Source organism: Pan troglodytes, chromosome 6, assembly GCF_028858775.2.
Source record: "Pan troglodytes isolate AG18354 chromosome 6, NHGRI_mPanTro3-v2.0_pri, whole genome shotgun sequence".
NCBI classification, from domain to species: domain Eukaryota; kingdom Metazoa; phylum Chordata; class Mammalia; order Primates; family Hominidae; genus Pan; species Pan troglodytes.
The window spans coordinates 44,227,218-44,248,855 of NC_072404.2; the positions used below are offsets into that span (position 1 = coordinate 44,227,218).

The 21,638-nt window shown below is 38.3% G+C and overlaps 1 protein-coding gene across 2 annotated transcripts in view; it reads right to left on the reverse strand.

Annotated features, from left to right (window-relative positions):
- The window catches only part of AMPH (amphiphysin), a 253,080-nt gene that overhangs the window by 65,521 nt on the left and 165,921 nt on the right, over positions 1-21,638 (reverse strand). For both annotated transcript variants that reach the window (XM_063815323.1, XM_063815322.1), the window contains exons 10-11: positions 19,902-20,040; positions 18,192-18,320 (exon numbers count right to left, since the gene is read on the reverse strand). In XM_063815323.1, the coding sequence (XP_063671393.1) occupies positions 18,192-18,320; positions 19,902-20,040 (268 nt within the window). The remainder of the gene's footprint in view (positions 1-18,191; positions 18,321-19,901; positions 20,041-21,638) is intronic.

The following is a 21,638-nucleotide window of genomic DNA, read 5'->3' on the forward strand; positions in this document are numbered from 1 at the left end:
TAAAGAAAACTCATATGATCATCTTAACAGATGCAGCAGAGCATTTGAGAAAATCCACATTAATTCCTGTTTAAAACTCTTTAAGTAGGAATAAAAGGCTACTTCCTCAATCTGATAAAAGCCATCTAATAAAACCTACAAGTAACAAACACCATGTTTAAAAGTGAAATACTACATGCTCTTCCTCTAAGATCAAGACAAGGGTGACTGCTTTACTACTTTTACTCAATATTATTCTGGTGGTACAAGAATGAAATAAGGTAGGAAAAATAAATAAAAGGCACCGAGATTGCAAAGAGAGAAGTAAACTTTATTCATAAAAGATATGATAATATGTATAGAAAAATCCAATGAAATCTACAAAAAAGCTATAGAAACTAATAATTCGCTTTAGCAAAGCTGCAGATAAAGCATCAATATACAAAAACCAGTTGTACTTATAGACAACAGTGTGAACAACCAGAAAAAACAAATTTAAAAACATGATTTATAATAACAATATAAAATACTTAGGGATAAATCCAACAAAAGATGTGTAATGTCTGTACATTGCAGACTGTAAAACATGGCAGAGAGAAATTAGAGAAGACCATTAATAAAGGGAGAGATATACTGCGTCTATGCGTCAGATGACTCACATATCATTGATCTATAGACTCGGTGCAACATGATTCAATATCTGTACTGCTTTGAATAGTATTTCCCCCACCCCCCAAATTTCATGCCTATCTGGAACCCGTAAGTGTGTCCTTAACTGACAACAGGGTCTGAACCAATGTAATAAAATAAAGATTTTGATTAGAGTGGGTCCTAATCCAATGACTGGTGGCCCTGTAAGAAGAGGAAAATTTGGATATGTAGACGCAAGGAGAATGCCATGTGAAGACACAGAGCCCACAGACACACAGGGAAAATGCCATGTGATGACCAAGGTGCATACTGGAGTATTGGAGTGATGTATCTGCAAGCCAAGGAACCCCAAGGACTTTCAGCAACCACCGGAGGCTAGGAGAGAAGAAAGAATTGATTCTCCCCTAGAGCCTTCAGAGAGAGCATGTCCCTACTGACACCTTGATCTCAGACATCTAGCAGCCAAAACTGTTAGAGAATTTTTTTTGGGGGGGGTTGTATTTAAGCCACTCAGTTGTGGTACAGCAGCCCAGGAAATAATACAATATCAACTTACAGTTGATTCTGAAGTTCATATGGAAATTCAAAGGACCTAGAATAGCCAAAACAACTCTGAAAAAGAACAAAGTTGAAAGACTAACCCTACGGACCCTGATTTCAAGATATTATAAAATGACAATAATCAATATAGCATGCTACTGGCACAAAGGTAAGCAAAAAGATCAATGGATAATCACATGGTCCAGAAATATATCCATATATATATATATATGGTGTGTGTATATATATATATATATGGTGTATATATATATGGTGTATATATATATATGGGGTGTGTGTATATATATATATATGGTATATACATATATATTAGATAGATAATTAGTTGTCTGATTTTCCACAAAGGTACAACTAATTTTCCACAAAGGTACAAAGGCAATTTAGTAGAGTAAGAATACTTTTCAACAATGGAATATTCATTTCTAAAGAAATAAATTCCAACACATGTTTTGTACCACATAAAAAAATTAACTCCAAATTGGTCACAGGCCTAAATGTAACACCTGAAAATAAAACTTCTAAAAAATATTAAGAGAAAACCTTGCGATTTTTATCTTGGGTTAGGCAAAGACCTTTTAGATGTTACATGAAATATATAATCCAGGAAAAATCGATAAATTGGATTTCATTAAATAAAACATTTCTGCTCTCCAAATTACACTGCCAAGAGAATGAAAAGAAAGCCACATGCTGGGAGAAAGTATTTGCAAATCTTATCTAATGAGGGAGTTGTATACAGAATGGATAAAGAGGTCCCAAAACTCAGTTAAAAAATAAATACACGAGAAAAAGTTTTTAACAGGCACTTCACCAAAGAAGATATATGGGTGTTAAATAAGTACGTAAAAAAATACTTAACACCACTAGTCATTTGGAAAATGCAAATTAAATCAAAATGAAATACCACTATCACTTACTAGAATAGCTAAAATTAAAAATACTCACTGATACGGTTTGGATTTGTGTCCCCACTCAAATCTCATGTCAACTTGTTATCCCAGTGTTAGAGGTAGGGCCTGGTGGGAGGTGACTGGATCATGGGGGCGGAGTTTTCATGAATGGTTTAGCACCATCCTCCCTTGGTACTGTATAGTGAGTGAGTGTCAAGAGATCTGGTTGTTTAAAAGTGTGTTACACCTCCCTCCTCTCTCTCTCTTCCTCCTGCTCCTGCCATGTTAGACACCTGCTCTTTTTTTTTTTTTTTTTTTTGTGGTTTACTAGGAAGCCCATCTAATTTTATTTCTTATTTTAATGAATTGTCTTGCATTCATTAAAACTAGACACATTATATGTTCAGTAAGCATTGTAAGAATTAAAATTTGAATATGTGAATTAATGATTGGATAATAAAGAAAAGTATAAAGTTAAGATGGGAGAGACTATAATGTATAACACATGAACATAAACCTTAACTATGTATGTGTTACATATGCAAAATTTCACACTGACACTTTTGGATTATTTTTCACCTTGGGGCTGATTCAAAACAGTCATATAATACCTAAACTGGACGTCAAATGAAGGAATTCCATGATGTACACACACCAGAAATGACGGCAAAACATATGCAACAATGTTCATAGAACTGGGTGCAATAGCTCCAAGCAGAAAACTAAGAAAATATTCATCTACTGTGATCATAATAAACAGACCATATACAGTCACACACTAGAATACCACATACCACACACAATGATATCAATAAAAATAACAAGCATCACACTGAGTAACAAAGCCAGACACAAAAAAGATAATTTCATGTATGTATAAGTAGACACCTGCTCTTGCTTTGCCTTTGCCATGAATAAAAGCTCCCTGAGGCCTCCCCAGAAGCAAATGCTGCCATGCTTCCTGTAAAGCTTGCAGAACCATAAGCCAATTAAATCTCTTCTCTTTATAAATTACCCAGTCTCAAGTATTTCTTTATAGCCATGTGAGAATGGCCTAATACACTAACCATGCCAACAGTTGGCAAAGATGTGGAAGAACTAGAACTCTTATGCAATGCTGATGAAAATATAAAATGGTACAAACACTTCAGAAAATCTGTCAATTTTTTAAAAAATTAAATTTATTCCTAACGTATGATCTAGCTAGTTTATCCCTAGGTATTCACCCAAGAGAAATGAAAGCATGCATGCACACAAATATTTGTATACAAGTGCTTATAGTGCCTTTATTTATAATAGTCAAAAATTGGAAACAATTCAAACATCCATCAGATAACTTGTGATATATCCATAGAATGGAATACTACTCAATAAGAAGGAATGAAGTACTGATATGTGCTACGACATTAATGAATTTTGTAATCCAAAAACTATGCTTTCTGATACTAAATGATTCCATTTATATAAAATTCTAGAAAATGCAAACTAATGTATAGCAACAGAAAGATGACTGTTTGCCTAGAGATGCTGGCGCCAATGGGGAGGAGCCAGAGAAATTAAAAAGTGGCTCAGAAAACTTCTAAACTTCTTGGGGTGACATATATTCATTATCTTGATTCTGGTAATGGTTTAACAGTATATACATATGTGCAAACTCATCAAATATGTGCATATGTAAATATGTACAGTTTATTGTAGATCAATCACACATCAATAGAGCTTACTAATAACATTAAAAAAAATCTAATAGTGGGAGATGGGTTAAACCTACCATAGCACATTCTCTTAACACAGTGCTCTGCTGCTATTTAAAATAATAAAATAAATACTAAATTGACATGGAAATACTTTTGTTATATTTGTACTAAAAATCATAAATTAAAAATCTGACATAGAATGATAACATTTCCAAAAATATACATTTTGGTTACTATTTTTTTTTTTTGAGACGGAGTTTCACTCTTGTTGCCCAGGTTGGAGTGCAATGGCACAATCTTGGCTCACCGCAACCTCCGCCTCCTGGGTTCAAGCGATTCTCCTGCCTCCGCCTCTCAAGTAGCTAGGATTACAGGCATGCGCCACCATGCCCAGCCAATTTTGTATTTTTAGTAGAGAGAGAATTTCTCCATGTTAGCCAGGTTGGTCTTGAACTCCCAATCTCAGGTGATCCGCCCACCTCGGCCTCCCAAAGTGCTGGGATTACAGGCATGAGCTACCACGCCTGGCCACATTTCAGTTACTATTTAAATGGAAAAAAGTGGCATTTTACACACAAAATTAGTAAAAGTGAGTTTTGCTGGGGAATAGACTTTTACTTTTGAAGTTTTACTTTTTGCTTCTCTGTAATTTACTATTTTTTTACATTAACTATGCATCCTTTTGGGCATTATTTTTATAAGCATATCAGGTAAAAGAGATTTCAATATATAACTATAGCCATAAAACATTTAGTAGTGATGCATCTGTAGGTAGTTTGCAAGTATTTGATTGACCCAGAAATCTAGCCTCCAGAGCACACACACAACACATTTTCTGAGGATCTTAACCTTTAGAATTTGAATAAAATGTATAAAATCTGTAAACACCTCAAAAAAACCACTTAGAAGTAAAACATATAGTCTCTAAACCATCCTCATGGCTGCGTGCAAACAGACAGATAAACACACACGCACACACACACACCCATACACAAAATTTCTTTAATCATAACACAGTATTATAGTAAGCCAGATTACCATGAGGGCATAGAGATTTTCATCTTTTCATCTTCTAGAGATTTTCATATTTTATTCTTTCATTAAACTATTTTGAAAACCTTTACTATATCCTAAGTATTGTGCTGGACACTTGTGACTTCCCAATGAGGCAAAAGAGGTGGAGTAGGAAGCTTAAGACAGAGAGGTTAAATAAAATCTTCAGGAACAAGGCCAATCAGAAGTTATCTTTCATGTAATAGAAATACCTTTCACGTAAAAGTCACAATTTACAATTTCTAACAGCGAGTAAAGTTTTAGCATTTCATCAACAATTACAATGAAGCAGTGGCCTAGGAAAGTTTACCTTCGTGGTTAGAAGCTTATAACAAGATTGCTCCAGATGGGTACATTACAGTTAATGTGAGTCATATAGCACATGGACAGGGTTCAAGTGCTTTATATTGCAGTCTTAGAATGGAAAATCGTTCAGTCATTTACAATGATGTTGCCAAGTATTTGTTCCACAAAGTTTATTGTAGTATACTAGTCCTTCCTTATTTGGAGGAGTTATGTTCCAAGATCCCCAGGGGATGCCTGAAACCACAAATGGTACAGATAGTACTGAACCCTATACACACTATGTTTTTTCCTATACATACATACCTATGATAAAGTTGAAGTTATCAATTAGGCATAGTAAGAGATTGACAATAATAGCTAGTAGTAAAATAGAACAATGATAACAATATACTGTAATAAAGGTGAATGTAGTGTGAATGTGAATATAGTCTCTCGCTCGCTTGCTCTCTCCAAATATCTTACTGTTATGTAGTATTTTTGGATCATGGTTGACCATGGGTAACTGAAACCATGGAAAGTGAAACTGTGGATAAGGGGAGACTGCTGAACAGAGAATTAAAAGGATAGTATAATGCAGATCCCTTTACTCACAATCTAGACCTATCGATTGTTCTCTCACATTTGCTTTATGTGCATACCTATATTTACATAATCCTGAAATGCTCTAGCAATGAGTTGACACACAATAAACTAGACCTTCTAGGAAATTGCTTTCCTACTTTGTTTTGTTTTGACTTTGTTTTTTATTAGAACAAGTTGGTAGGCTGCAAAATCATTCCTAGTGTAGCACATGGGTTTTGTTCATTGCTTTTACATATATCATGACTAATAGCATAAAGGCTGACAGTCATGAGAATAGAGTCAGCAAGGAAGAGGGATAGGGCCTATGCTTATAATGAGGTTCTACTCTGACTAGTGGAAAGACAGATGACTAAACTGGTTGAGTAAAGGCCCTCTTACCACTATATCATGGTATTTACCAATAATGCACTGATATGTAACAACCTGAAGAACTTTGCTAATATCAACACTCAAACGAGTTCTAGAGAACCTGCATCCTGGATACTAAGGATAGAAAGAGTGATATTGATTTGTTCATTTACTGAATGCCTGGTACTGCTCTCTTTCGGGTGCTTACAATGCTGTCACACATAGCCTACAGCATTCTGCTTTCCACTTCTGCACTAGGAGAGGCATGGTTCAGCAGAAAGACGGCAGGTTTGCTCTTCTAGAAAGTAGGACTAATCACATGTAAATCACAGGATTGATGTCAAGGTTAAACTGAATGAGACCTTGCAGAAAGATATTTAGTAGCTTTCCCTGTTCTGTAGACAGAAAAAGCCTAGGCACTGTTAGCAGCTCTGGAGTCAGAACCTTGAAAGATAGTGAAGCCTAATGACCCAATGATTTTAAAACATTTTCAGAATACCAGATGATACATAAACTGCACTGCTTGGTTACTCCTGCTCAAGGAACGGAACAATGATGTTGGTAATCCACCAGGGCAATGAACTGACTAAATTTGGGCTTGAAATGCACTGTGTGGTTTTTCTTCCTTCTAATTTTCATCTTACTAATTCTTTCTGTCTTAAAATAATGTTAACGTGTTTACTTTGAAAAATAGCAAGGGAAAGAAGAGGCAGCTGGTCCAGAAATATGTTATGTTGAAAAGCCAGTGTGGTATTTAGAACCAGGTTACAGATACCCAGTAAGTGAGAGATGCATATGTTCATAACTGCAGGCTGGCCTCTCAGGATTACATGGGTGAAAAAATCATTTCATGGACTGATTCTGCAAGTTGAATTCTATTTCAGTTCAATTGGCTAGGGAAAACAGCATGATTTAATGAACTTAAAAAGTAAGATGCAGTATTAGGCTGGAAAACAGAGACATAAGAGTAGAAAAGCCAATGGTGCTCAATTGGTCCCAACACTCAGGATTGAAAGGCTGTGCTCATGTCTGCATGGGAGCATGGTAGGCATTCCTATGGGGTGATAAGCAGGGCTTGGAGAAATAAGCTTGGATGTTCAAGGGATAATTCCTCTGGATTTGTAAAGGGGAAATCTTTGATCAGAGAAAATATGCAATATCATAGTTGGGGAAAGATTTAGGAAAAATAGTTGGGGGTATCTGCTATGAAAAAATCCTGAGACAGGCAATATTTTCTTCCTCTCTGCCACTGGACACAAAGATAGAGTCCCTGGCAAAGACGGACCCTGCCCCAAGCCCTGAATCTAAGGGGACCATCATGCTTTTGAGCACCTTTCTTAAAGTTTCCTAAGTCTTCCTCTGGCAGAAGGGACCAGCTGCAGCTGCAGCTGCAGTGCCATCTGGTCAGGGCATCCTGAGCCTGTACCAGGACTGGACTTTGGTTGCCATATCTCCTCTTCGGAGCACTCCCCAACACTACTCCATGTGTACGGTCAATTATATGCTTCTGGAACTCTAGGGCTCCTATCCACAAAGGTGTTGTGAGCATGAAGATGGGGCCTGTTTCCAGGAGGGTGAGTGGTGAGATGGTGAGATTGTTCTTTTTGGTCAGCTTGGCATTTCACTTATAGAAACCCCTGAGACTGGCCATCAGAATGTTGCTGATAAGCTTATTTCAAGTGACTCCAACTTTTTATATGGAAGAGGTCCCCAGCAAAAAATATTTGCTCAGGGCAATAATCCTAAAGGGAGGGTGAACATTGGATTTAAAATCCAGTCATCAAGTTAGAAGAAAAGCCAATCCAAAACACTTTCTTTTTTTTTTTTGAGACAGGGTCTCGCTCTTGTCACCTAGGCTGGAATGCAGTACTGTGATCATAGCTCACTGTAACCTCGACCTCCTGGACTCAAGAGATCCACCTGCCTCTCAGCCTTCTGAGCAGCTGGGACTACAGACACATACTGCCATGCCCAGCTATTTTTTTTTTTTTTTTTTTGTAGAGACAGGGTCTCACTGTGTTGCCTAGGCTGGTCCCAAACACCTGGCCTCAAGCAATCCTCCTGCTTTGGCCTCCCAAAGTGTTGAGATTACAGATGTGAGTCACCATGCCTGGCCCCAAAACATTTTCTGAGGACAAGAATTGAAAAAGAGAGAGAAATAACCTTGCACATACACACATACGTATGTGTGTATATACATATATATACACACACACACACACATATACACATATATACGTGTATATATACACACATACATGATTGCTTTATTTTTTGTCTTGATCTCTTGTTAGAATCATATTTATATGGAATAGATTTGATTTCCAGGGACAAAATATCTTTTAAATCTTTATTTCTTAAAGTGTTTTACCAAATACCCATTTCCTAGGAAAGCATATTTTGGGGGTGAAGGAGAGACTGTCTGAGAAATTCTGCCCTAAACAAAGTTGAATGGAACTTTGTTACAGAACTTTTCAGAGCCTTAAACATGCCGATATAAACTGTGAAAAATCAAAAGGGATGTAGCCCCCCAGTCTCATGTAAACAGAGACTCCCTTTTCAAAGCATCTAATGATACTAGTTTTCCTCATAAACATGCTTTGGAAAATGCTGTTTTAAAAGAATACTGTAGGGACACAAACACACAAAGAGGAAGGGAAAGAAAAAGAGAGAGAATGGATTTCTAAGTTCTTAGGATGGAAAAATAGGGAACAATTTTTTGGACCTTTGGAAGATCCATTTTTGTAAACACAGAACCAGAAAAGCAAGATAAACCATTGGGTCATAACCATGGGGCATCTCCCTACAAGCAGATAAGAACATTTACCAGAAAAAATTCTATGCTACGTTTAAAGTTTGGGCCATTAGAGGGCTCTCCAGATCTAATGGATTTCTGTCTTCAATCCCAGGACACACTCAGGAGAGAATCATCACCGTGATGGTGCTTGGCGGAGGAGACAAACAAATCCATCCAAGACTGGGTACATTTCAGTCATTACCTTTTGAGCTTCTGGGCAGGATTAACACAAATGCTTTTCTTCCCCCATTAAGTGCATGATAAAAATAGCAAGCTGGGGACATAGATCAATCTTCTAAATGAAAATGACTCGTTTAAAAAATTAATATTAAAATAAATGTAGACGATCATCCTATATTGCTATATGTGTCAGAGAAAACCTTTTCAGGTACATCTAAGCTGTCTAGTTTTCAATGCTGTACTTCCTTGCAGTTAGCATCTCATTTTTCCCAGGTATTGTTATTTATTCTCTTTTATCTATTTATCTGTAGATTGTCAAACACATTATTGTCTGGATGATACAGTTCATTCACTTATAATACGTAGCTTGACCTATAATCTGATCAACACATCTAAGGTTATAAGCACACATGTGTATGTGTATGTGTCCAACTACCCTAAATATGGAAGACTTTGAGTCACACTAGTTTTGAAGAGAGCAGTTATGAATGGTCAATCATAGCACACACTTGACTCAGCTGGGTATTTCCCTGGAATAAATCTATTAATTCACTGTGGTGCTTTGTTAATGGTCACTGATTTGTGCCATGTGGAATCCTGATAACTTTAAACAGCGGCTCCCACAGTGTGGTGCCAACACCAGCAGCATTGGCAACATTTTCCTCAGAAATGCAGATTCCTGACCTCATCCCAGACCTGCCAAATCAGAAACTGCTGGATGGGCTGAAGTAACATAAAATGGCTATTTATAGCTACAGAGGAACAAGCCACTGAAGAAACTGCCAAGATGCTTCAGGAAGAGACAGCATCTGTATATTTTTAATTAAAGCCAGATTATGTCACTCAATAAACCAGAAAGCAGACAGAAATATAAATCCCTGTTTCACTCCCACCTTTGACATCTTGACATGAGACAAATGGTCATTTAATCCATGGAAACACTCCAAGTCATACTCTGTGGTCCAGCTGCTAGAGCCATGTCGCTTTTCAGATTTAGAAAAATGGCAGAAACCCCTTTCTGACTCCTCCCCAGATTAGAAGAAAACAATACAAATAAGGCTATGCCCCCGAAAATGCACTCCTATAATGTCTCTGGTGCTTAGTTCTTCCAAAATTGCCTGGAAGACTGAAGGATGTGACACACAGCCAGTGAGATATAAGAGGTATTGATGGAGAGATGCTGAAAGCTCCCACAGTCCTTTCCCAGCAGCCTTGGGGTTATGCATAAAGCACTAGCAAAGCCTAGGCAAGCGGACCCGGGAATAGTGTCCTCACAGGAGCTGCAGCTAGAACATGCTTCTGTTTGGAAAGGCACTTCCTCTGCCCCAGTTCTTAACTTTTCCCGTCACTCTCACTCAACAGTACCAGCAAAAGCGAATGCTCTTTTAAGTACTTAGGGGACTCTCCTGGCATCTGTAATTTTCAAAAGTGCTTTGATTCTTTTTTCCCCCACCATCAAGTGTCCTTACCTATGAGCCAGCAAATTACAAATAAAAAGAAAAAACATTTAAAAAGAAAGAACACTTCTGAACCTCATCTTTACTTCACAATGAGTCTGCATGTCATGTTGTCTCTACTTCAGTTGACTTGTCTACCAAATGGGGATGTCCTCAGCTAAGCACACAAGGCTTCTAGGTGACCAAAGTCTCTATTTGTGATGGAACTGAGAGGATGCTCTTGGAGGGTCCAGGTCAAAGTAACTGAGTAAGGGTATTGTTGCCTTAAAACACTCCCAGTTTGAAAATTCATGTAGCGAACAAAGAGAATGAGGCTGGGCAGTAGCAAATGCAAAGGGACTGTACAACTTTGGAAATTAGAATTGCTCAAGTTTGTCCCAGGACAACTGGCAGATGCTGGGTAAGATCCTTTGGCGCTAAGACAGCTATCCCTGGCGGCATCTCGGTATCCACAGACATACAATCTGGCCATGCACCGATAAACACCATTCTCAAAGGAGCTGCTAAATCACATCTCAAGCCCCGGTTAATTTTATCAAACACAGCATCTTATGCATACAACAGAAGAAAGAAAACAATAGCTCAAAGCATTTTGCCTATTGATAAGTGTGCTTGAAAAGGATGAAAAATCATGATTTGCCACTGCATTGTGTCTGAGTTTTTATTTTCTGAGGTCCCTATTATTATCAATACACCATCTCCGCTATTATTAATATGATGTGATTATAATCGGGATATTATGCATAGTGTAGTGATTGATGTACTCAGTAATTATAGTACTGCATTAGCACCTCTTGTAAAATGTAAATATTATTCCAGACCCTGAGAACACTGAGAAGAAATAGTATCACCATGACTTCTGTATGGTCTTTTACTTGTAGAAAAAAGAGATAGTTTCAGTGACATTAGAGGCAGCTCTGGAAGTCATGATAATTCTCGAGTCAATTAAAAAAAAAACACAAAAAACAGCCACTAGCAGGAACAGGCCTTCAAGTAGCTGCGGTGGGATATGTGAACCCAGGTATATTCAAAATCAGTAGGAACACTGACTTTCATTTGCCAATTCATGTAAATAATACGCCCCTGTTGAAGGACAAAAGACTTAAAATTATTCACCTCTTTCAATTTCATTTCCTATCTCTACTAAGAATCAATAGAAGACATAAACATGAAATAATATATAAAGAGATGTTTATCGAAGTGCTGGTGAAGCAACAAAAAAGTTGGAAGCAACTTGTGGCCAATAATCAGGGGTTGGTACAACCAACTGAGAGAATACTATGGGCAAATATGTTTTTGCAAACACAATATTATGACATGAAAATATGCTCAATGAAATTAAGTAGAAAGGTCAGAAATACATGATAGTACAATCTCAATTTTATAGTGCAAAATTGATATATACTCAGTGATTTGGGAAGACTAAAAGAAGACAGACCAAAGAGCACTAGAGGTCATGTCAGAGTGGTATGATTTAAGTGATTATTAAAATTCTTTTTTTTTTTTTTTTGAGATGGAGTTTTGCTCTCGTTGCCCAGGCTGGAGTGCAACGGCACAACCTTGGTTCACCGCAACCTCCGCCTCCCACCTCCTCCTGCCTCAGCCTTCCGAGTAGCTGGGATTACAGGCATGCGCCACCATGCCTGGCTAATTTTTGTATTTTTAGTAGCGACAGGGTTTCCCCTTGTTGGTCAGACTTGTCTCGAACTCCTGACCTCAGGTGATCTGCCCGCCTTGGCCTCCCAAAATGCTGGGATTACAGGTGTGAGCCACCGCGCCCAGCCTACAATTCTTTATTCTGGGAGATTCTCAAGATGGCCGACTAAAGAAAACTAGTACATGCTTCTTCCACAGAGCGGAAGCAAAATAGCAAGTAGATATTCACACTGTGAATAGATCACCTAAGAGAGAACACTGGGATTCAACAGAGAAGTGATGGGAAGCACTGAAAGCAAGCAAGGAGAGGGCAGCAAGGCTTTCCTCAGCTGGGATCCAGGAGAAGCTCCCAGATGTGAGGAAAAGATAAGTGAGAATTCCCAGGACTCCACATACCCACCACCATCTTTTTACAACCCTAGCTACGGGAGAACCCCTCAACTGATATGGGCTTCAAGATTTACATGGGTAGCTGCCTAGGGACCACACAGAGACATTGTTCCAGAGAGAGAACTCACAAGGAGCCCCATAGGCAACCATGTCCTGAGTGGCTGCAGCTTGTAGGCATTCTGAGCTAAGCCCCCAAAAGGACTGCATTCTGCTCTGGGGCAGATACTGCCACTGTCATGGCCAGGCCAAGAAGGGAGAGGAGAGGCCTCACACTTTCATGTACTGCTAGGAGAAATCCTATGCACCTCTGAGGGCTGCTGTGGAACCAAGAAATGAGAAAACTGCACTCCCCACAGACCCACAGCTACCTATACTACACCACCTTAGAGGGGCCCCCACCTTCCCCAGTTGCAGTGGGTGCCATTCTGAAAGCCTAGCTTCCAAAGGTCTGTATCCCTCCCTGGGGCCAAGGCTGATGCTACTGCTGCTACCACCGGGCCAAAGAGGGAGAGGGGAAGCCAGGCACTTGCAGACACTTTGTGGACAAATCCCACTGCTGCTGCTGCAGGTTGCAGTGGGACCAAGGCACAAGGAAACTACGTGTCCCACAGCTACCTCCCTACACTGCTCCCACCATGAGAGGCTTTGACCTCCCTAATAGCAGATCCACAGGGCAGTGTGGTGCCTCCTACACCTGAACATTTTGTCAGCAGGCTGGAAACCACCCTACCCAGCATGTCACAACCAGTGTCAATGTAGCTTGACCTCAGGACAAGCTACTGGATCAATCTTGTCACCCCAGTGCTTCAGCATGCTGTTCAGGGGCCTGGAAATCTCCCAGCCCAGTCTACCACTGTTGGCACCTGAATATTCCTCCTGGGTCTGAGATTGGGCCAGCCCAACCTGCCAAAGCTACCACAGGTGGCACCCACCAGAATGCACCACCAGCAGGCCAAGGGACTGGCACACCCAACCCGTCATAGCTATCACCAACACCAGAGTGGCCCACTTGGGTTCCGTGGGTTACTCCACCACCGCTACTGACATCACCCACATCACAGCAGCTGCCCAGAGATTTGAGAACCTGACCACACACTCATCCTACTGCTGCCACTACCAATATCTGAGCAAGCCTACTGGAGCCCAAGAATCAGCCTGTCTGGACTCACTAACACTGGAGCTAGTGTAACCCACATTGGAGCCAAGCACAAGCAATGCTCAGCCTACCACTGCCTCCACTGGGGCCCAAAGATTGGTCAACCTGGCATCCTTGTCCTCAGCAAAACTTTACCCTGGCCCCCTGCTAGCAAATGTACCCTAAGTCATTGAGGAAATCACAAGTACAACTGACACTATTTACAGCCAAATAAATCATACAAAGATCACACTAATACATGTGGCCAAAATCAAAGCCAAAATGTCCGACTCAACCAACAACATATATACATCTTCAGAGAAAAGCCCTCCCCTACAAAAACCAATTTCAAAGAATTGGAAGAAGCAACCAGATTGGAAATTGGAAGTTATACCAGATGCACAGATATCAACACAATGAAACAGAATCATAAAACAGCAAGGAAATATGACACTTCCAAAGAAACAAGATAAAGAATTCAAAATATTGCTTTTAAAGAATCTCAGTGAGCTACAAGAAAATTTTGAAAAACAAAGAAATCAGAAAAACATTTTAGGATATGAATGAAAAATTTACCAAAGAGATACTTTTTAAAAGAAACAAATAGAAATTCTGGAACTGAAGAATTTATTGACTGAAATACAAAACACATTTGGAAGCTTCAACCAGAGGCTAGATCAAACAGAAGAAAGCATCTCAGAACTTTAAGATAGGTCTTTGAAATAATCCAATGAGACAAAAATAAATAAAAAAGAATGGACAAAGCCTTCCTGATATTTGGGACAATATAATGCAATGAAATATTTGAATTATTGGTGTCCTTGAGGGCCAAGAGAGAACAAATGGGCTAGAAAATCAATTTAATGAAGTATTAGGTTGAAAACATCCCAAGTCTAGCAAGAGACCTAGCCATCCAGATATAGGAAGCCCAAATATCCTTAAACAGATACAATGCAAAAAGGTCTTCTCAATGCTATATTACAGTCAAACTATGTACTAAGGCAAAAATAAAAGACAGAATACTAAGAACGGCAAGAGAAAAGCATCTGCTTATTTATTTAGTCAGTTTATCTTTTAATTTAATCTGTTTTCTTTCAAGGCTATTACTAATATGTGAGGTTTTGTGACTGTCATAATGTTAATTGTTTTCTGGTCATTTTGTATGTGTGCGTGTATATATGTCACATATATATGTCATACAATGACACATATGTCACCATGGTTTGGTAGTATACTGCAGTAGTACCACTTGAGTCATTTCTCTTCCTCATTTGTGTGTTTGGTCTCACAAAAAGATAGCGGAGGGATGGAGGGAGGTGGGCAAAGGTAAAATACTACCTACTGGGGACTATGTTCACTATCTGGGTGATGAGATCATTAGAAGCTCAAACCTCAGCATCACGCAATGTCTCCATGTTACAAAACTCCACATGTATCCCCTGAATCTATAATAAAATAAAAATAAAGAAGTCTCCCAACAAACAGAAGCCTAGAATTAGTTGAATTCACAGCCCAACCCTATCAATACCAGTCCTCCTGAAACTATTCCAAAAAATTGAAGAGGAAAGAACGCTCCCTAACTCATTCTACAAGGCCAGCACTATCTTAATACCAAAATCAAACAAAAACACAACAACAAAAAGAAAACTATAGGCAAATATTCATGATAAACATAAATGCAAAAATCCTTAACAAAATACTAGCAAACCAAATCCAACAGCACATCAAACAGATGACACACCACGACCAAGTGGGATTTATATCCGGGATCTAAGGATAGTTTAACTTAGCAAAACAATAAACCTAATACATCACATCAACAGAATTAAGCACAAATCTACATGATTATCTCAATAGATAGAGAAAAAGCATTTGATAAAATTCAACACTGCTTCATGATGAAAACTCTCAACCAACTAGGAAATAGAAGGAACTGACCTCAAAATAACAAAGGCCATATATGACAAAAGCACAGGTAGCATCATAGTGAATGGGAGAAAAGCTGAAAGCCTTTCTTCTATGAACAAGATAAGGAACAAGATAAGGATGCCCACTTTCACCTCTCCCATTCAATATAGCACTGGAAGTCCTAGCCAGAGCAATCAGGCAAGATAAAGAAATAAAAGGCATTCAAATTGGATAAGAAGAAGCCAAATTGTTCCTCTTTGCTGATAGTATGACCTTATAGCTAGAAAAAATGAAAGAATCCACCAAAAAAAACCTCCTAAATTTGATAAATAAGTTCAGCAAAGTTGCAGGATATGTAAAAAAAATCAACATACAAAAATCGGTAGCATTTCTGTACACCAATAAAGAGCCAGAAGGGAAAGAAATCAATATGGCAATACCATTTACAACAGCTACAACAAAATAAAATACCTGGGAACAAATTTAGCCAAGGAAGTGAAAGATCTGTTTGAGGAAAACTACAAAATACTGATGAAAGAAAATTAAAAGGACAAGGATCAGAAAAATTAATATTGTAAAAATAACCATAATGCCCAAAGCAATCTACAGATACAATGCAACGCCTACCAAAATACCAACAACATTTTCAGCAGAATTAGAAAAAATCATAAAATTTGCATGAAACCAAAAAAAGAGCCAAAATAGCCAAAGAAATTCTGAGCTACAAGAACAAAGCTGGAGACATCACATTACCTTACTTCTAAACATATTACAAGTCTATAATAACCAAAACAGCATGACATTGGTATAAAAATAGACACATAGACCAATGGAACAAAATACAAAGCCCAGTAATAAATCCACATTTTGACAGCCAACTCATTTTCAATAAAGGTATCAAGAACATATACTGGGGAAAGGACACCTTCTTCAATAAATAGTGCTGGGAAAATTGGATATCCATATGCAGAAAAATGAAACTGGATCCCTGTCTCTCCTGATATATAAAAATCAACTTAAGGTGAATTAAATGCTTAAACATAAGACCCAAAACTATAAAACAACTAGAAAAGGACATAGGGAAACACCTCAAGACATCAGTTTAAGGAAAATTGCATGGGTAAGACCTCAAAAGCACAGATAACTATAATAATAATAGAAAAAATGAGGCTATATTAAACTAAATGGCATCTGCACAGAAAGGAAACAATAAATAGGGTGAAAAGACAACCTGTTGAATGGGAGAAAATATTTACAGACAGACATTCAACAAGGGAATAATATTCAGAATGTACAAGGAACTCAACTCAATAATTAAAAAAACAATCCCATGAAAAAGTGGGCTAAGGACATAAATAGACATTTCTCAAAAGAAAACATATGGCCAACAGATATACACAAACATGCTTAGCATCACTAAGTATCAGGGAAATCCAAATCAAAACCAAATTGAGATGTCATCGTACCCCAATTAGAATGGCTATTATTAAAAGAACAAAACATAATAGATGCTGGCAAGGATGTGGAGAAAAAGGAACTCTTATACAGTGTTGGTGGGAATAGAATTGGTGCAACTAGTACAGAAAACAGTAGGGAGATTCCTCAAAAAAAAAACTAAAAATAGAACTACCATAAGATCCAGCAATCCCATTATTGGGTACTTATCCAAAAGAAAAGAAATGTGTATATCAAAGGAATACCTGCATTTGCATGGTTATCACAGCACTAATGATAACAGTAAAGATAGAGAATCAACTTAAGTGTCCATTGATGGGCAAATGGATATAGAAAATGTGGTATAGACACACAATGGTATAGACACACACACACTACTGAATCAAAAAAGAATGAAATAATATCATTTGCAATAACATGGATGGAGCTGGAGGTCATTATGTTAAGTGAAATAAGCCAGGCACAGAAAAGACAGATGCCACAAATTACTAATATATGGGAGCTTAGAAACAATCGATCTCATGGAGATAGAGGATAGAATAACAGATACCAGAGGCTGAGAAGGATGTGTGGGTGGAAGGAGGAGATAAAGAGAGGTTGGTTAGTGGATGCAAACGTACAGTTAGATTGAACAAATAAGCCCCAATATTCAATAGCAGATTAGGGTGACTGTAGTCAGCAACAATGTATTAGGTATTTCAAAGTAGCTAGAAGAGACGGCTTGAAATGTTACCAATGCATAGAAATGATAAATGCTCAAGGTGATAGATACCCCAAATACCCTAACTCGATCATTCCACATCCTATGCATATAACAAATACATGTGTCCCATAAATATGTAAAATATTTGGTATCAATAAAACAATTTTTAAAAATAAGATAAATTATTCATTTTATACTTTTCAATATTTTTCCAATTTTCTATAAGTATATACTACCCTTAATTAAAAAAAAGATAATTTTCAAATACTGTACATCTCCCATGTAAGAATGCTTCAGACTAATCAAGTAATTAAAACAAGCCTGAATGACAATTAAAATTATATTGTTGGTTCTGGCACTGCCACTTTCTTTAGGGCTAGCCCCTGAGAGTCCTTCCACCATGGGACTTTCATGGACATACCAGCCCTGAACCAGGCACTTACCTGGGAAGGTGTTGTCACACTAATTTCTGGAACAAAGTTGTCCTCAAAGAAACTGATGATGTTCTCCTGCTGCAGTTCCTTTGTCGGGGTGACTTTAGGTAGAGGTGGGACAGGAGGCCCTTTCCTTGTCTAGGAAGCATTAAATACAAACATTAATCCAGCCAAAGACACGAAGAATGTGTCTTTCAATGTGTCAGACACGAAGAAAGGTCACATGAACAGAGCTACATGGACAGACTGAGCTCTGACTGAAACTTATATCTGCATATAGCAGCAAGCCTATCTGATACAGGTAAAGAATGCTGTCTACTTGTGAGGCTCTCTGAGCCCTGATAAGCCATGGTTCAAGGCAAAAACAAAACTGAGGCTATAAGAGTCCATTCATCTCAACTCAAGTACAATACACAGAGCTGCAGGGCCAGGCACATATACTTTAAAGGTTAAACTAGGGCAATACCCTCTTCTGAACTAAACTGAAAATAATTTCTCATTTTGGAAATAAATTAAAATTTCAAAACTAAAGCAGCTTTTCATTTGAATTGGTGAGACCTACTATAGGCAGCTTACATTTCACTTTCCATTCAAGGATTTTGAAAAGTAGAAAACTTTAAAGGTCTGTTTAATACATGTATCTTCCCAAGACTTTCCTTAGTTCAACTACATATAGATGGTCCTCAACTTACGATGGTTCAATCTATGATTTTTTTGGACTTTAGGAAAGTGTAAAAGCAATAGGCATTCAGCAGAATGTGTGAAGACACTCTCTCATGAGGCGGGGCAGTGGCAGTGAACCACACTTCCCAGTTAGCCCTGTGATCACGAGGGTAAAGGACTGCTAATATGTTCTACAGTGTACTATAGTCAGTAAATTACACAAGATAGTCAACACGGTTATAAAATAGGCTTTGTGTTAGATAACTTTGTCTAACTGTAGGCTAATGTTAAGTGTTCTCGGCGCGTTTAAGGTAGGCTGGGCTAAGTCATTATGCTCAACAGGTTAGGTGTATTTAATGCATTTTAACTTGCAATATTTTCTACTTATGATGGGTTTATCAGGACACAACCCCTTTGTAAGGCAAGCAGCATCTGTACAAGAAAGCTTGAACTGGACTGGGGACTATAAATTTTTCTACAGAAATTTCATTTTCACCCAACATAGGGAGAATAAAGGTGGTAGTTTCTCTGTACAGTTACCTTTGCCCAGCCCTTATTGTTTCTCTTCAATTATTTCTTCAATTCAATTTTATTAAGTGGCCACTCATATGCAAGTGTGTGTACTAAAAAATGTCCAGGTGTACCAAAAAATGTGAGATGACATATAAACATAACTGCTTTTCTTGGCAGTACTTGCCAACTCTAAACCACTAGGAGAGGGAAGGTTTCATGCAGAGGTAGGATTTAAATGGAGCATTGAAAGAAAAGAGTTTTGTAGCAAGAGATAGGAGAAGAGAGAGCATGCTTGCCTGAGCATGCCGAGAACGTGGTAAGAAGTCCCAAAAAACTTGAATATAGGGCATGTGAGGAAATATCAAGTCAAATAAGAAAAGCAGGTGGATACTGTCATGACAATCACAATGCCTAAAGCCTCACATCTCAGTCTCCCTAACTGGAAACTTCTCTTAAAGCCCCAGCACCGTGGGATTATCCTAGATGGGGCCACCTTCACCTCATCACGAGCTCTATCCCCCAATATATTTGACCTCTTCCTACCTGTGAAGGTGACCGAGGCCGTGCTGGTGCGGGAGACGCAGGTGCTAATGTATGATTTGGACTTGCTGTCGGGCTCGGGAGGGGTGAAGGCTCCTCAGGCGGTGATGGTGTCTTTGCAATGCGGAGAGGACCCGAATCACTAGAGGAACACAGGGGATTGGGCAAGGGGCCTTCTCCAGAACAGTATTCATCTAATCAGGGGTTTTCCATCTCAAAGAAACCCAGAAGCCTAACAGGTACTGTCTGTTGTCCTGCTCTCCCCTTCCAGGTTAATTCTGGTTAATTGCAACAGTGATGGTGATAACTGGTACCATTTATTTGCACCACAGAGACCTCATTCATGTATTATCTTTTGTCTTCACAGTAGCCATGTTTTATTGTCCCCACTTTACAAGTAGTAAAGTGGGGCATAGATAGGTTAAAAATAAAAACTCTAAAATCACCCAGCAATTTAGTGAATCTGAATTCAGGTCTTAGTAATGCAAGCCCTCTGTTCTTTCAAACAAGTTCTGCAAGAATCTTCCAAACATAAGCTGAATTGATTTTACTCGTTTCACTTTCTATTTACAAGAGAATCTTGCCATGTCACAATCTATAAAAAACTATGAAAATTGTAACTTTTATATTAAAAGGTAACCTTAGGATAGTGTTAGTAAGGATTTTGTAGAAGTGCTTTCTAATAACATTTGGAAATAAACTCACTAATTATTTCTCTTTCTAGACCTTATAAATAACTACTCAACTCAGGCATCTTGAAATGTGCAACAAAATCAGACAAGATTCAGTTTCGTTTACTAAGAACCCACCATGTTCCCGGCATGCGGCCAGACGCTTGGGAACAGCCCAAATGTGATGACTAAGAAGCACTCAGGACACATCCTACTCTCTAAGAATTTCTAAAGTCTACAGCTCGAAGAAACAGAGTCTGTACCCCAAAATAAAAGAGCATGTACACAGCAGCATGGTCTACATATTCAAAGGGCTGAGGAAACTGGGTCCTTTAGCGAGAACACAGACATGCCACATGATTGGGGTCATATGCCAGCAATCATGGCCTCAGATGGAAACATAGCCCCAATCTAAGCTTAATAGAGATGCCACTGAGCTCACTCACCACCTCATTCTGCAGAGGAATGTTGAAAAAAAGTGAAAGGAACATTCATTAAGTGGTCATGGCACCGCTTTTTCTTCACTGTATCTCATTTGGCAACATTAAAATTTTCAGATGAATTTGTCCCTTTCATTTCCATGTAAGGGAACAACCCTAAATTTTTTCATGCACTTCATTTTTAAAACACTCAAATATCATTCTGATATTCCCATTCCAATTCTTCCTTCGTGCCTAGCCCCATACTGAAATAACCATACTGAAAACAGTAACTCTGCCTCTCTTATGTATTCTTTCAGGCAATATTCTTTCCCTTAGAAAGAGAAGATATACTACTGCTTACATAGTATAGAAACCATAGCAGAACCTATAAGTAGGGCTAATCCAAAGAGCAGGGAATAAGAAAATTAACAATCTCTAGAGGGATCCAAACATTAACATATGTAGAAGTTGGTTCATGTGTATGACTATGTGTGTTTTCATAAATGTATGCAAATAAGTGTTTGTATTAAAATGGCAAATATAGAATGTCAGGACTGTATATTACCTTGGAAACCATGTAGTTCAATAGTATCTTTTTTTTTCTATTGAATTAAAAAAAATGAGACCTCTAACCAGAGAGGTTTTGA